Source organism: Siniperca chuatsi, linkage group LG1 (genome assembly GCF_020085105.1).
Source record: "Siniperca chuatsi isolate FFG_IHB_CAS linkage group LG1, ASM2008510v1, whole genome shotgun sequence".
In the NCBI taxonomy this organism is placed as follows: Eukaryota; Metazoa; Chordata; class Actinopteri; order Centrarchiformes; family Sinipercidae; genus Siniperca; species Siniperca chuatsi.
Window position 1 is genome coordinate 35,769,942 of NC_058042.1, and position 17,015 is coordinate 35,786,956.

Here is a 17,015-nt window from a genome sequence, read left to right on the forward strand (position 1 = left end):
ATATATATATATATATATATATATATATATATATATATATATATATATATATATATATATATATATATATATATATATATATATATATATATATATATATATATCTCTCTCTCTATATATATACCTGCATGAAAGTGTACGCTCAATGGCAGGGTAATAATAGCAGAGCAGACCCACCACGGCTGGAAACGGAACAGTACTGGAAAAGTATATGGGAAAGGGAGGCATCACACAACAGCGATGCACAGTGGCTGGCAGCCCTGAGAAAGGACCACAGCAACCTCCCTGAACAGAATCCAGTCACCATCACAGCGGCAGACATCCAAGAAAGAGTCTCAGGTATGAAAAACTGGACAGCACCGGGCCCTGACAGGATCCACACCTACTGGCTAAAGAAGCTCACTGCACTCCATGAGCGCCTAGCAGCACAAATGAACCAGCTGCTAAGAGATGGGACGCACCCTGAATGGCTTACCGAAGGGCGCACAATCCTGATCCTGAAGGATCCCGCAAAGGGTACAGTCCCATCCAACTATCGGCCAATAACCTGTCTCTCCACAACATGGAAGCCCATGTCAGGCATCATCGCGGCTAAGATAAGTGGACACATGGATCAATACATGAGCAAAGCACAGAAGGGCATTGGCAGAGGAACCAGAGGAGCCAAACACCAACTCCTGGTTGACAGAACAGTCACCCAAGACTGCAGGCCCGACACACCAACCTGTGCACTGCCTGGATTGATTACAAGAAAGCATATGACTCAATGCCGCACACATGGATCACTGAATGCTTAGAGATGTACAACATCAACAGGACTATATATATATAGATATAGATATATATCTATATATATATATAGATATCTATATAGATATATTATAAATAGACACTGCCGACTGTCTCTCCTTTATCAGCAACGATGTGAAAGCCTTTATTTTTTGATAAATTTGATCTGAATTGAAATGTGTTCATCAGGCTCAGTCCTCACCAAGTGTGACGAATGTTTCATCCCAGCACTTAAACTAATTAAATGACAAATATGTCATAATTTGGGGGAGAATCTAAAATAATACACGAGACACCTAGAATATTTAGATTTGGTGGAATGATGCACCAATAAAAACACGGTGTTGTGAGTTTGAATATTTCACTCTGTGTAATTACCATATAACTTCAATGTATTGAAACAAGCAGAAACAGAATCATTAAGTGTAAAAAAACATGTTTCTAAACCTGATGGTACCGTCAGTGTCAGGAGATCGTGTCTACAGGGGGAGAGTGCACAGGCACAGGTAATAGTTGATTAATCATTTACATCATTTATCAAACATCTGATGGTAAGGCTGGGCACTGGGCTTTGATATCTTTACGGTACCAACCAATTTGCTTCAGAATTGGTACTAGCGAGTACAGTATTGGAAAAACTTTCAGTCACTACTACATATCAATTCTAATCTCTTATACACAAAGACAATAAAACCACTTTAATGAACCAGGTAACACTGAATTAGCAAATTTAAGTTGTTGAGAAGATTCTTCTATAGTGTATAAAAATTAACGTGTGATGGGTGTATGCGACAGTTTAGCCTAATTAGCCGCATATCTTAATATTTGGTAAATTCTTGAAGACTTTGAGGCTGAGACCAACCAGCCCCTCCTCCTGCTATCAACGATACCTGCGAAGCAGTGAATCCTTCACATTTGTGTTATTTCTATTCTTCATCATTTGTTTTTCTCGCACAAATATCTAAAGAAACAGATAAGCAATATAGATAGGAGTGGCCGTATCAGTGAAATTGCAACAATACCCATCCTTATGTGCTGGTCACATGTAGCTTTAAAAATGTGAGGATCTGTTTTTCTCTGTTTCATGTCACTGTAAATTGAATATCTTTGGGTTTTTGGAGGGTGCACGGTGGCAGAGCGGCTAAAGCTCCTGCCTCCCAATAAGGAGATCATGGGTTCGTGGGATCGATTCCCGGACCAGACCAACATCACACAATGAATGAATGAATGTGAGAGTGAATGGTTGTCTGTCCTTGTCTGTGTCTGTGTTAGCCCTGCGACGAGTTGGCCACTGTCCAGGGTGTACCCTGCCTAAGGCCCAAAGTCACTGGGATAGGCTCCAGTCACCCGCGACCCCTAACGGGACCAAGCGGTAGAAAATGGATGCATGGATGGGTTTTTGGAAGTTTTGTTCAGACTAAATAAGCAGTCTGAAGACTAAATGATTGATAAATAAAAGATATTAAATGGATAAATCCGCAATTACTTTACTTATATTGCCGTATAATAACATTTAAAAACATCAGAATTATCCATCAGAAGTGGATCATTTTGCCATCATGGTTCCAATGACAATGATATTTTGATTCAGAGCTGAACACTGAAGTGATCGTGGAATCAGTGGGCTGATAGAACAGCAGCTGTGAGCTGTCACAGATGGAAGTTCACATTCTCTAGTCGTCTTCCACTGGATCAGTCTCAGGTCTCCACTTTCATTGATTCCTTGGAACTGTACTGTCTATGGGATAATCTAATCAAACTAATGATGATGAGGATGATGATGTCTGCTCTGCTCTGCTACCTCATTCTTCTCCCACAGCGTCAGCTCCGGCTTCTCCTGCTCTAGTTTCTGAGAACGGTCCACCACAAAGTAGATGATGTAGATGCTGCCGGCCAGAGACAGCAGCACCAGGATGTTGGCTAAGATACGCAGACTGATCAGAACTGCCCTGAAGAAACACACAAATACGCAGAAATATATCGATCAGTTCAAGATCACAAATTTCATCTTCAAAAATCTTGCAGTTCTTCAAAATTTGAATTGCTTAAAAAGTTGTATATATGTATTTATAGCTGGAAAATTATGCAAAGGCAGCTGGGAACTGTTTCAGGCAGTCATCTGGAGACTGCCTCTACACACACATGGCATAGTCTTCTCACTGCACATCCAACACACCCAGCTGTCAGATCTCTGCTCAGATGGATTTGAAAATGATTCAAAGGGGAAACAAGCCTGGTGGCTTATGGAGTCACTGCTTGGTTGTTTCAGTTGACCTATTAGGAGGAACACGAATCACTAATCAAGAACATGCACAGAAAACATGCAAAACCAAGAAACAAATAACAAAGACACCTACAGGCTGGTATCCTTCTTCTTTTCCTGCTCCTCGACAATGGCTTCCTGTGCATAAAAACATGTGTTATTATGTGTTCTGTGCATGAAAAGTGTTAGAGATACATTAATACAGAAATCCAAGAGGGGAAAAGAGATTTCCTTGCTCAGACATCTTGCTAAAGTCCATTGAGACTGTAGTTTGTGTGTCCATGTGTGTCTCTGACCCTGATGTTGTTGACGATAGCAGCTCCTTTGCTCTCTGCAGCCTCTGGGTTTCCTATCAGGTAATCCCAGGCACAGAAAACTCTCCAGCAGAATGTGAAATTCTCATCCGAGGCGCTGGCCAGGCTCAGACGAGAGTTCTTGGCCATTCTGCAGGAGTATTATTATTTAGAGCACATTATCAAACCATACAATATATTATTATACAGTAGCAACATTTCTAGGATGGTGAAGTTAGTCTTTGTTGTGATTTTGTGACCTTTCCTCTGGCACCACCATCAGGAAATTGAAATGTATCTATTCTAATGGTTGGTTGCTGTGAAATTTACAATGCATATTCATGGGAATACCACATTGACTTTGCTATGGTTCCTCCCTCAGGACAAACCCACTACTCTTAAGGCTCTAAGAATGATCAATGTATCATTCTTAGATATGCTCGGTCTGTCCACTACATTTGTATTGTGGGGGGTAATGAACATTGCTGCCTCTAGGAGACACTAAAGGGACTTTAGACCGTCAAGGTGTGGTCACGCCAGCAGGGGTGGGGCTACAAGCGGTGCTAGATGCTTTGTGTCGTAGTGATGACTTGCTGGGCTAGCTGACAAACTACTGTAGCTGGCGAGCTAACCGCTAACACACTAGCCAGCCGGGACATGCTAGCGCTAAATAGTTAATAGGAGCGTATCTATGTTCCCCAGCTCATTATCCTCTTAATATGACACATTAAGGAAACTGTTCAAAGGGTTTTATGTTCTCAGCAATGTTTTTCCCTATGTCAAATGTTCAATGTATGTTACCCTGGGTCAATATGTTGAAATCACCCAGCTACAGCTACAGCCTACTGATGTTTTACTCCTTGAAACCTACAGCCTCAAATTTGTGGCTGAACAGATTTTTACCATTCAAACTGCATTTGAAACGTTCTTTTGCAATTTGAACTGCAAAAATAGCCCATACCAATCTCTTACAATGTTGATTATATCAAGAGACACACACGGTCAAAACTCAACTCAAAGCTAGACCAACTCAGAACAGAAGAAGAGCAACAGAACAACTTTGAGAGGACGCAGCTCTGGAAAGGTACAAAATCATTTCATGAGGTTCAACTTACCGTGATCGTGTGAGTCTCCTCTTTCAAACCGTAATGTGAAACTCTATGATAGTCATGGTTATTAGTGGTTAAAGCCACCTGACTCATACATTTATGAATGCAGGCTGAGGAAAATCGCCTAACCCAAAGTTACAATATGGCACATTTGAACATACAATAATGGTTTACAAGTAAAGAACTACTTCATTTTCTTTTTTCTTCCTGGGAGATAAAACAGTTTTTTTCTTTTGTCAAACTTGATATCAGCCTTCTAAAAATATTTTATGTTCATATATATATATATATATATATATATATATATATATTTTCCCATTCCAAAATGTCTTTTTTTGTTGTTGTTGTTGTTGTTGTTTCAGGCCTCATAATTGCTGGGGGATCATGAAGCCATAACAGTACTGAACAAAATGAGACCAAACTTGAATGCTTGCAAACAATATATATTGGAGCCTATACAAATAGGGAAAACAGCTAAAACGTTTATTAGACTAGATTAGGTTAAATAATTTAATAAAAGCAACAAACACTTGACATTTGTTGATATCTAAAATGATCTACCACTAATATTTGCCCTCCACGTTCCCTGCCACAGTCTTGGCTTCGTGTCCTCTGACTGAATTGCATCTTTGAGTGATTTGAACATATATCGACTACACATCTCAACATGCACTGATTACCACACGGTGTCCAACAGCAACTACAGATAAAATGAGGAAAGAATAGCATAGGCTACTTTGAGACATAAACATTACATTAAAGAGGATACTGTAAAGTTTCTACACTACACTGTTTTCCTGGCCATTGTTTTACCTATATGTTTTAACTTGGTAAATGTTTTCAGTCATTGTACGTGTGGATCTTAAGTGATTTTAAGCTGGCTGCCTCTACTGCTACTCAGCTCAGTTTGTCTTTAGCCCGGCGGCTAGGCTAGCCGGTCGCTTTTACTAAGGATTTTAAGCTTTTAGCACTTTTATGGACTTTACTGTGGATTTTAAGCTTTGAGCACTCTCACGGACTAACTGCAAGCCTGAAGGCTGAATGTGGATCTTGTCACTGTCTCAAAGCTGAAGAAAAGTATCGCCTGTCTGGAAGCTGAGCTCAGAGAAAGACCAGCTCATCCTGAAGTTCTCCACTGTTGCCTCGGCCCAGGCAAAACACCTCACAGTCCTCAGCTCCTCTGGCTGCGGCAACTGGAACACAACCATCCCATCTCACTCCCCAGACTGCTCCACTCCAGAACTGGACAATGATCCCACTCTTCCGTGGCTCGGCTCCATCATCACAGCCTGAAGATCCATGGCTCTCCATGCGTGTAAAGCCCAAAGCAAGTGCCATTTCTACTCCTTACCGAGCCCCAGTGGATGCACGGTCATTCGTTGGCGGGGGTAGTGAGAAGGCTACATTGAGTTTGACTCCATGTCAACCGGAGCACTGGACTGTAGCCTGCAAGGACAGACATGGTGCAAAACGCCCGCCGCCTCGTCCTTTACATCGGGACCTCCCGAAATCCAACAGGTTTGACATCCTGGATACGCAGGACTTTCCTCCACTGGAGGGATGCTCCCTTTTTCCAGCAGTCAAGTCTTCCTCCTCCTCTGAAAGTTACTGAAAGACGCCGTGATCAGGAGAAGCTCTGGAGGTCTCATTCGTCCAGAGACAGCAGAGAACCCCTCTGCTAAGAAGGACGCCACCCCCTCGCCGCAGCAGTCCCCGGCCACGACTATCCCAGGGACAGCTAATGGAACTCGGCGGTCTTCACAATCATCGACTCTGCCTCCTCTCCTCCCCCCAACTACACTGATAGTTGGAGATTCCATTCTAAGGAATATCCGCTTCGTTAACGTGGTCACACACTGCTTTCCCAGAGCTACGACCCCTGACATCCTCGAAAAGCTCCCCGGACTTCTGGCTGCACTCCCGACGACTATCACAAAATCATAGTGCATGTCGGCACCAATGACACCGCCCGTCAGCAATCGGAGCTGACAGACTTCATCCGCCTCTTTGACCTGCTCAACAGCACTGGAAAGCATGCTTTCATTTCAGGTCCAGTTCCTACACTGGGTTGTGGAACTGTCCGTTTTAGCAGGATCCTCAGCCTTCATACCTGGTTCCAGTCTGTCTGCAGCACCCATGACGTTGGTTTTATTCAAAATGTTAACTTATTCTGGGATTGCTCTTCCTTGGTTGCAGGAGATGGTCTTCACCCAAACAAGTCAGGTAGTCGCATGCTGGCGGATAACCTGCAGCACGCTGTGCTGTCCTCCTCACGTAGGTGACTGTTTCCATCACCTGTCTCCCATCGCTCTTCTTCTTCCTCTTCTCTGCCCACCATAAACAGCCATGCACCCTCTGCTGCCACTAACTCCCCCTTGTGGACTGATCATAGTGCTGCTATTTGGAGCCCGGATCCCTCTAGCGCTACTTTTAAAATTCCTGTGGTAATTTCGGATAGGTCCTTAATGCGAAACAGACACAGCAGACACAGCAATAATAATAACTTAATAAATATCCAGGCCAGAACCCTACCTCCACTCTCAACCTCAAATCTGAAGCAGCACAGACTTTTTAAGATGGCTCTTCTTACTGTGAGATCCCTCTCTAACAAAATGTTTATTTTAAATGATTTTATCTCTTCTACTGATTTAGATTTTATGTTTTTAACAGAATCCTGGTTACGTCCTGGTGATCAAAGTCAGCTGGTTGAATTGTGCCCTCCAGATTATGACTTTAGGCGCCCTAGGGTTTGTGGTCGAGGTGGGGGCCTTGTTACTGTCTATAGGAAGCATTTAAAGTGTGACCTCATAGCTTGCAATGATTTTTCCTCCTTTGAAGTGCTCATGTTTAAACTTGGTGGCCCCCTCCCGGTCATATTTGCTATTATTTATCGCCCACCTAAACCAGCTTGCTCCTTCTTATTGGAACTCCCTGATTTTGTATCCAGTCTTGTTTTAAATTATGATAGAATTGTTCTTTGTGGTGACTTTAATATTCATGTTGATGACTCCTCTAATGCCCTTCCTGCTGATTTTTTAAATATCACTAACTCTTTTAACTTTCAACATGTGTCTGGCCAAACTCATTCCCATGGCCACACCTTAGACCAGTCTTTACTTTGGGCCTGAAAACTCCATCTGTGGAAATCAGGGACATGTTTGTATCTGATCACCTCTGCATTGTTCTAACTGTGAATTACAGGCTGCTAGTACTGTCTTATCCTGCCCTAAGTACACACGCGTCCTTAATGAGCATTAAGTGCCTCAAAATTCTGTACACTGTTCAATTCTCCTGGCAATGTGTTTCCCAATTCCTCCAACACCAATGATTTGTTTGATTCTTTTAACTACCTGTGTTCTTCAAACTTAGACCTCATAGCTCCTCTGAAAAATAGACCAAACTCAAAGACTAGAAAACAGCCATGGTTAAATGACAGTATTCGAAGCTGTAAAAGGAAATGCAGAAGAGCAGAACGCAGATGGAAGAAATCAGGTCTCCAGGTCCACTTTGTGGCTATGAAAGAGTTATTACTCCTTTATAATAGGAAAGTGAAGGATGCAAGAACATATCATTTTTCTGCACTTATTTCTGCCCATCAGCACCACCCCAGATTCCTATTTAAGACTGTGGACCAGTTAGTTAACCCAGCCTCACCTTGTGCCCCTGCTGATTGTGAAAAGTTTCTTTTGCACTTTGCTGGTAAGGTGGAGTTAATAAGATCAGATATCATCCTTAATCCTGCCATTTTACATGTAGATCACCTGCTCAGGGATTCTTTGAGCAATTTTTCTGCTGTTACTCTGCCTGAACTCGCAGACATCATGGCCCCTTTGAGAGTACCCTCCAGCCCTCTGGACAAAATCCCAACTAGGTTTTTATTGGAAGTTATGGATTGTATTGCGCCCCTTTTACAAATTATTTTTAACAGCTCACTGTCTACTGGCTGCTTCCCAGATTACTTTAAAACTGCTTGTGTCCAGCCAGTCCTAAAAAAAACCTGGGCTTGATCCCACCCTCCTGGATAACTCCAATCTGGATCGCCCAATCTCCAAACTGCCTTTTATTTCGAAGATTCTCGAAAAACTTGTATCTAAGCAGCTTCTTGCTGCTGTGGATAACAATAATACCTTCGAAAAGTTCCAATCTGGCTTTCGTCAGCACCACAGCACTGAGACAGCCCTTCTCAAAGTCACTAATGACCTTTTAATGAATGTCGATGCAGGCATGTGTTCAATTCTTGTGCTGTTGGACTTAAGTGCTGCCTTTGACACAAGTGATCATGGCATTCTTTTAGATAGACTGAGGCACTGGGTGGGCATATCTGGCACTGCACTAGACTGGTTCTCATCTTATCTGTCCAATAGGAAATTCTGTGTCAGCATTAATAACTTCATGTCATCCTTCTCCCATATAAAGTACGGCGTGCCTCAAGGTTAAATTCTGGGACCAATGCTGTTCTCCTTATACATGCTTCCTTTGGGTGATGTCATCCACTACATGGGATTTCTTTTCATTGTTATGCAGATGACACACAGTTGTACCTCTCTGTCAAGCCCACTGACCTTAGTACGCTGAGTTCTCTGCAGGACTGCCTGTCTGACATAAAAAACTGGATGTTGATACATTTTCTTCAGCTCAACTCAAATAAAACTGAAATCCTTGTTATTGGGCCCCAACACATCACTAAAGAAATACTGCCATCTAATGGTAACCTGTCACAACATATCAAGCCTGTTGCAAGAAATCTTGGTGCCCTGTTTGACAGCAATTTATGTTTTGAGCAACATATTACTAAGCTTGTCCAATCATGTTTTTATGACATCAGAAACACTGCAACTGTTGTACAGGCTTTTATCTCCTCACACCTCGATTATTGTAACAGCCTGTTCACTTGTCTTAATCAAAAACTTCTGTTCTGTACAGTCTGCAGTCATTTCAAAGTTTTTGAAATGACTGCAGACTGTACAGAACTCAGCTGCTAGGCTTTTAACCACGACCACATCACACCTGTTTCAGCCTCTTTACATTGGCTCCCTGTTTGTTTTAGGATTGATTTTAAGATCTTGTTGATTACTTTTAAGGCTCTTCATGGCCTGGCTCCAGATTATATTTTAGACCTTGTAATCCCTTATGAACCTTCACGTAGTTTGAGATCTTTGGGCAAGGGTCTTCTGTCTGTTCCTGAGTCCAGGATGAAAACTAAGGGGGACAGAGCTTTTGCCATCAGGGCCCCGAGGCTCTGGAACAACTTGCCCGTAGAAATTAGGTTGTCTGAGTCAGTGTCTTCTTTTAAGCCTCTTCTCAAAACACATTTTTATCGGAAAGCATATCCTGATTTTACCTGTCTGTTTATTTTATTGCTTTTGTGTATTTTATGTATTTTATTTCTTTATATTTCATCATTCACTGTGGTATTTTATTTCTTTTGTTGTGAAGCACTTTGTACTTTGTTTTGATAAGTGCTCTATAAATAAAGTTTTATTATTATTATTACTATAATAATAATAATTTGTAATCAATAATCACATAATTGTATTATTTTTTAATATTTGTAAAACTTTTAAATCACTAGAAAGACTGATGTTAATTGTGTGTTACGTGTTATATTAAGGGAATATAGCACTGGGGAACATGGGAGGGATGAGCCCGTCACAATAGCGCAACAAGTTCACACAATTTGTTTAAGACACATATTTGTGCCATCAACTCCTGCCTCATAACTGTGTGCAAACCATGCTTCTTTTATGGAACAGTTTATACTCTCCGTCCTCTCAAAATTCAGCACTGTCAAGATGATTTGCTGATGGTCAACGGCACAAATTTGCCTGTCAGAGTTCACTAAAGTTGAACTCCAAGCAAAAGATTTGTGTTGATTTACTTCGCCCCTGTGCGCAGATCTGCTGGTGTGACCAGGCCATTAGACTATTTTTGTATCAATCTCTGATTAGCTATTCAGCTATTGTCAGCAATTGTCACCTTTCAGTGAGCAACAGGTTTTTTTGCGACACACTACATGATCTAGTCATTATATAAAACAGACCTGATCAGAACACTTGATGAACAGGTCAGAACAAGTCATCCTCAGGCATTACTTCACCTTATTATATCATCAAATCATTATCAAATCAGTATGAGTTGTAAAGAGCGCAATGATTACTTTCTTAACAGAATGATGAAACTGTAGGCAAAGACAGCCATCCCAACCAGGAAGTAGGCGAGGGGCAACCGGTACCCTGCACTGCCAATTTTCCTCACCCTGCCATAGTAACCATAGAATAACACCGAGTACTGCAGGTAGCCCTGTGGAGATACAACACACACACAACTAGTGTTCACAACAAGCACAAGGAGGTACAGTACATGATGACATGACAAGGAAATCAACTACATCTATAGTACAAAGGCCATGCAGTCTAACACATGAACATATAGCAAAGCAAATAGAATATCATGAGAGATCATCATGAATGCTAAATTTGTTTGATGAATCTTATCAGATACATACTTGGTCCAGAGCAAGGTATCGCAACAACTACAATCTGTGATTGATATTCATGGTGCGTAGAGGATGAATTCTAATGTTTTTGGTGACTCCCTGACCTTTCCTCCAATACTACTGTCACGTGAAATATTAATATGTGTAACCCAGTGACAATAAAGGGTTAAAATATGTATTAATATAATGTTACTGTCCTTATTTGAACAAGTAGAGAGAGGGATCAGCCACTCAGAAATGATAGTTTGGTCAAGTCCCGCCTGTAGCTGACGCACCTGCGTGATCGGGTGTGCAGACAGAGAGGAGACATCGTGTGACGGAGACCGGAGCCAAGAAAATGGATGAGTAGTAGCATTAAAAAGTTGACAGAGTTAGTAAAACATAATGTATCTACAAGCTAACTAATCAACACAGAAGGTAACCAAAGAAAAAGCAACCGGGAACTTGGAAAGTCCCACTTCCTCCTCCATCTATCTCGATAAGCTAGCAGTATGATGCTAATGTTGCCAGTTGTGTGTGTGGTGCTATGTTACCTGCATGTTTATTGAGTTTTGTGGAAATGTTGTGGCATAGCGCTGCAGTTGTTGATTGCTGACAGTGGATTAAAGCAGTAAGCTCTCGTTAGTAACACTAACACTACTGGAAGAGTAACAATTTAACACACAATTCAGCTGGATACTATTGCAGCATACTTATTTTCCTTGTTGCATAGAATAGTTGAGTGAATTGCACAGTGGTAGAGAAGGATGTTGAAATACCATGTTGTCACATTATTACCGTTATCATTTCGAAGAGATAAATGTTTAAACTGTAACATTTTACTGTGGGGAATGTGATAGTTTATGTAATGTTATTTGTACTCACTAGAGAGCAGAGCCATATGTAATATGCATAATGCCTACAATCCTTCCTAATATTAAAGTGAGGTAAAGCTTAATGCTACTGTCATAATGGCTAAATTATTAGTTGTTGGTTAATTAATAATTAAGTACAATAAGGTACAATGATGTATGCTGGTAATGATTCAGATATTGATATTGAGACTTAGTTATTGAACTAGAGTGTAAGGCAAGGCCTGAACGTGTTATCATTGAGCGTTATACTGTATGGATGTGTCACGTTGTTGTTATGCTGTAGTATAATTGTTGTACAACAAATAGACAAAACAAAATCTTAAAGTCCTGTTTGCAAAAAACAGGTCAAGTCTTATGGACAGAATGAGAACCACTTTTGAAGATCCATTCCTATCGATGGAGAGCCTCCCAGCGTGATTCTACCTGGAACGCAGAAATGACTCATCGAATTTTACACCTAGTGGTAGGGTGGTGCCCTACGTCAGGACTGCTACACGTAGCCATAAAGGGGGCACTCTATCACAAGAAACTGTCACTACAGAACTACAGACAGTGGATTGACAAAAGAGATATAGAACACACAGACTTTAAAGACTTGCTGACAAAACTAAAGACTCATTTATTTTAAAGGGTCATTTTTTATTTTAATTCATCTTTTATTCCAATGCTTGTGAGTTATCACCTGCAAATTTGCTGGCTTCATCTACCTGTTAAAATAATGGCTTTTTGTCATTAAGACAGAGGTTATTTTTACCTTAGTGTTCCTTTACGGCATCACTCAGACATGACGGGACAGTTACTGAAAAAGCCACAATGCTTGTGTGATATTTGGTAAGTTTGCGTGAGAGGGAGCGGTGTCACTGCTGAAGAACAGCAGTGACTTGAAAAAGCTGTTAATATGAAGGAACAAGAGTGTTTTCTGTTCTCTCACGTTACATCAGTGATGGATTTAAAAAAACTTAATTTGCTGTTGAAGCCTTAATGACAAGCATAGAATGACAACACATTAAATTGGGGTAGTGGTCAGGTAGGCAGTAATGTAATGTTTGAATAATGGTCCATTGTATCTGTTAGTAACGTGCTATTGACAGAACAGTAAAAGGAAAAAGAGGCTTGCCCCAAGAGACCAGATGGTGTCCAGGTCCTGGGCTGAAGCCAGATGCTCCTTGGGGATAGTTTTACTCCTCGTCGTTCCAAACGGAGCTCCAGTCAGCAGCTAGTACACACAAACACAGATCAATTCAATGCATTATGATAATAATATATCATAGACCTGTTATATACTGTATATACAGGGAGAGAAACACAGAGAAATAGGGTCTCATAGTAGTTAGTTTGATTTAAACTTTTTGTTTAAGATTTTGTTGGGTCTTGGGAAAACAAGACTTTCTTGAAGCATCAAAAAAAGTTTGGCAAGAGTGGAGCAAAAATTCCTTGCAGGTCATTGTAATCAAGTAGTAATCAATTTGTAATCAACTAGTTAGGTTGCTAGCTACATGCCAATTAAAGGAATCATTCAACATTTTGCTTTATTTTTTAGAGTGAGATGAGAGGATCGATCAATCTCATGTCTGTGTGTTAAGTACAGCACTAGAGTCAGGATGTGGTTAGCCTAGTTTCTGAAAAGACTGGAGGCAAGGGAAAATCTGTCTGTCCAAAGTTAAAAAATACATCTATCGATAGGCTTCTGCCGATTAGTGATTGGAACCTATATCAACGATTGAATGGATGATTGACAATTGATTCTTCCTACGCCGATGTTAAGGCAATTTTAACTTACTATCAGAACTAAGATGTTATAATCTCTAGAATCTGTGCCCTACTGTGCATTTGAGATGCTTCTGGTGGGGTGTGGTTGTGTTTATTTGTGCTTTAGAATGTAACCGCCGTGAGACAATCAGAAGATCACATTTTATTTCTCTGATTCACAGGCTTTCTTGCTACTGGCACTCCCTCTCCTCATTCACTCTCGAGCTCGCTGTCTGACTTGTCGGTCTCTCGCAAACAAATGAACACAAACCAAAGGATTCTTCTTGGTATCGCTATTTTTCAGCATAGACTGCAAGCCAGATGCAGACGTCGAAGCTGGGTACACAAAATAAACCAAGTGAGGACACAACTGGGAGAGTATCATATATTTTGGTCCAGAACTGCTGGGCAGAAGGATAAACTGTTATTCGTCAATAATAGCCCCAGCATGTAACTCCGCCTAAACCTACAAACTGTTGTTTTTACTCTGTGTATAGATTAAACAAGATACAAGGTGTTAATTAGTGAGCTAAACAAGGCTAACCACGTCCTGATCACACAGATATGAGACTGATATTGATCTTCTCATATCGGTCTCGGAAAGAAAATAAACCTAGTTCCCAAAATGTTGAACTATTCCTTTAAAGTAAAGTACATAAGAGAACACCAAATTAGACAACAAAATACGTTGTTTATCCATGCCCTCCAGAACGATGGTTAGGGAATGACCGCAGTCATGGTTAAAAAACAACATTGACAGTCGGTAGGAGACAGGGCACAAGTCCAATGTGCTGTTGAATCACCCATCCACTCCAACCTCCTCCCTCTGTGGACTGACACTCTATAACAACAACACACTACTTCCTCCTTTGCACCTGGCAGACGAGGGTCATAATTACTACGGCCACTAGAGGGCACTGTCACTTCAACGTAAACTGTTGTTTCTCTTGGGAGGACAGTCTCGAGAACTACATGTACCTCAAATAGACATATAATCATCCTGAAAAGAACTTGACGTAAAAATATTGCCTCTGACTTGCATGCCCTGGGTCCTACAACAAAATTAAGGAGCATAATTTAAAGGCACAGACATCAAACCTGACAGAAGATTCAATTTTATTTATATAGTGCCAATTCATAACATAAGTTATCTCATTGCACTTTTCCTATAGAGCAGGTCTAGACCGTACTCTTTATAATATTATTCACAGAGACCCAACAAATCCCACCATGAGCAAGTGATTGGCGACAGTGGCAAGGAAAAACTTGGACAGAACCAGACTCAATGGTGGGCGGCCATCCGCCGCTGCCATGTTAGGTTTTGAGAGAGAGAGAGAGAGAGAGAGGTTTTGGGAAGGGGGGGGCACACTGGAAATACCACCTAGAATATTTAAAATGGTAGAAATATAATTGTAGTGTTAATATTAATAATTTTATAATAATAATAGGAATGACAGTTATAGGAAAAATAATGTCAGTGTTAGTAACAGAGCCAATAACAACAACTGTAGTAGCAGTCATCGAGCAGGAACATGGGGGCAGCAGGTGGCCCACAACCACAGATCCAGACTCTGCGACTCCGGGGGCAGAAATATCTGCTGAAAGAGACAGAAGGAGAGAGGAGAGAAACGAGAAAGCACAGAACTACGGGAGAGAAAAGATGTTGAGTTAGTAACGTGCAGTAGCATCCATGATGTTTGATGTTGGATGATATTACTCACTAAGTAGAGGTGAGATAGAGGTGGGATGTGTGAGCCGAGACAGTGGTAGGTTAGTCCCAACAAACGATGGAGGGAGAGAGAGATGAAAAGGAAATAAAAGATTTGGCGTTGGGAATGATAGGATAAGTCATGTCTGGGGAAATTGCTTGCATCTGCATGTCAGTAACAACCATAAATCCAGCAGCATTGTTTCCCTCTGTCCTTTGTTCTCATCTACAGTTTGTGCTTTAACTGGTCAAGCTGAAGCTGCTGGAGAATCACCAGGCTACGAACTCTGATCTGTACTTATGAACAAAAAAATTACAGAGGTGAAGAAGCCAACAAAGACTCTAAGGATTAAACATAATACAACATTAATAATGTTGCAAGTGTTTTGTATTAACAGGCCAGAAAATTCTACAATCAGTGATTGAACAGGAGTGTGTAAAGTTTTTTCAGTGAGCACTTAGTAGTGACACTAAGCAATTTGTTTTTGTATTTACCATTTGTTACATATATGGAGAGATAAAAGACAAGATAAATTTTAATTAAAGAAAGTGACAGTAGAGCTTTTTAAAAGACTGTTTGATGAAAGTTCAGTCGTCAGATGACAAAAGTTAGTTGTCTATTTAAAATAGATTTTGTCATTTCGCTGAAAAAACATTATTGGGAGCGCAGTGGAGGGCCTTAATGTTTTTCCCTTACCCCAGACTTTTATTTTATTTCAGATATGTGTATCTTTATGGATGTTGTTGATTAAGCAATATTAGATGTGTCATGCGAATAATGACGTTAAAGCACACCCTCTAGTGTAATATTGCAATAATACAACAGTTACCAACAAAAAAAAGATATAATCCAAATGTATTCATATTGTCAAGATAGTGTTATTTCTGTTTCAGTAGCAACAGAGACGACTTCTAGTCCCTGTTGAGTCAGCCAGCCAGCTTGAGCTAATGCTTTCTAGAGATCATGGGGTTTCCCAAACTGAATAAATACCACACATCTAAACACAAAACTGCCTTGCTGCTCAATCTTGTTGTAACTAAGATATCTGCTGAAAAACAAAATCCATGGACAGATTTGACATGTATTTTTAAGCTAGTAGCGCCGTGTCACCGAATCAGCGGCCCAGCTGATGGAGGATGTCAGAGCGTAACATCAAGGCCGAACAGTTTCCATGTGATCCAAACATTTCCAATAACTCCAAAGCCGCGTAAAGTCCAAAAGTCCAAATTTATTGAAAAAATATAGATGTAATCATTTCAAAAAATTCACAACATGTTTTTATCTAACAAAATATTCTGCTCCAATCCATGTTTGTTGATGTTTAACCTTTCAAAACCAACATTTTCACTGCGGTCACTGTTTGCTCTCCGGCTTACCGCAAACCAGGGAGGCAGCACCTGGCGGAGTAATGTTTTTAGTGATGAGCACAGTGTGCTGTCATGCTGATTTGAGCACGTTCTAAATGTCTAGTTGACCAATCAGATTGCTTGGTCGGAACTACGTTATCTCTACCAATAGTACACACATCTGCACACAGCTTTCTCCCTCTCTTCCGCACATCGAATTTACAGACTTGATTTTACAGATGGAAATTAACGTGTTTACATATTTACACTGTGCTCTTTGGAAAGGCTGAGAATGTGGGGGGCGTGGTGCCGATCAGTAGAGCTGCCGCCTTGGCTCAGTTCATTGCCTCAGTAGCTGTAATAAGCATTTATTTAGCAGATCTTTCTTCAAAACTAGAGAGTAGAGA

The 17,015-nt window shown here is 40.8% G+C and overlaps 1 protein-coding gene across 1 annotated transcript in view; it reads right to left on the reverse strand.

Moving 5' to 3' along the window:
• The window catches only part of LOC122883522 (transmembrane channel-like protein 3), a 53,473-nt gene that overhangs the window by 24,474 nt on the left and 11,984 nt on the right, over window positions 1-17,015 (reverse strand). The window contains exons 6-10 of the mRNA XM_044212352.1: window positions 12,922-13,020; window positions 10,612-10,754; window positions 3,349-3,496; window positions 3,147-3,190; window positions 2,591-2,738 (exon numbers count right to left, since the gene is read on the reverse strand). Of these exons, the coding sequence (XP_044068287.1) occupies window positions 2,591-2,738; window positions 3,147-3,190; window positions 3,349-3,496; window positions 10,612-10,754; window positions 12,922-13,020 (582 nt within the window). The remainder of the gene's footprint in view (window positions 1-2,590; window positions 2,739-3,146; window positions 3,191-3,348; window positions 3,497-10,611; window positions 10,755-12,921; window positions 13,021-17,015) is intronic.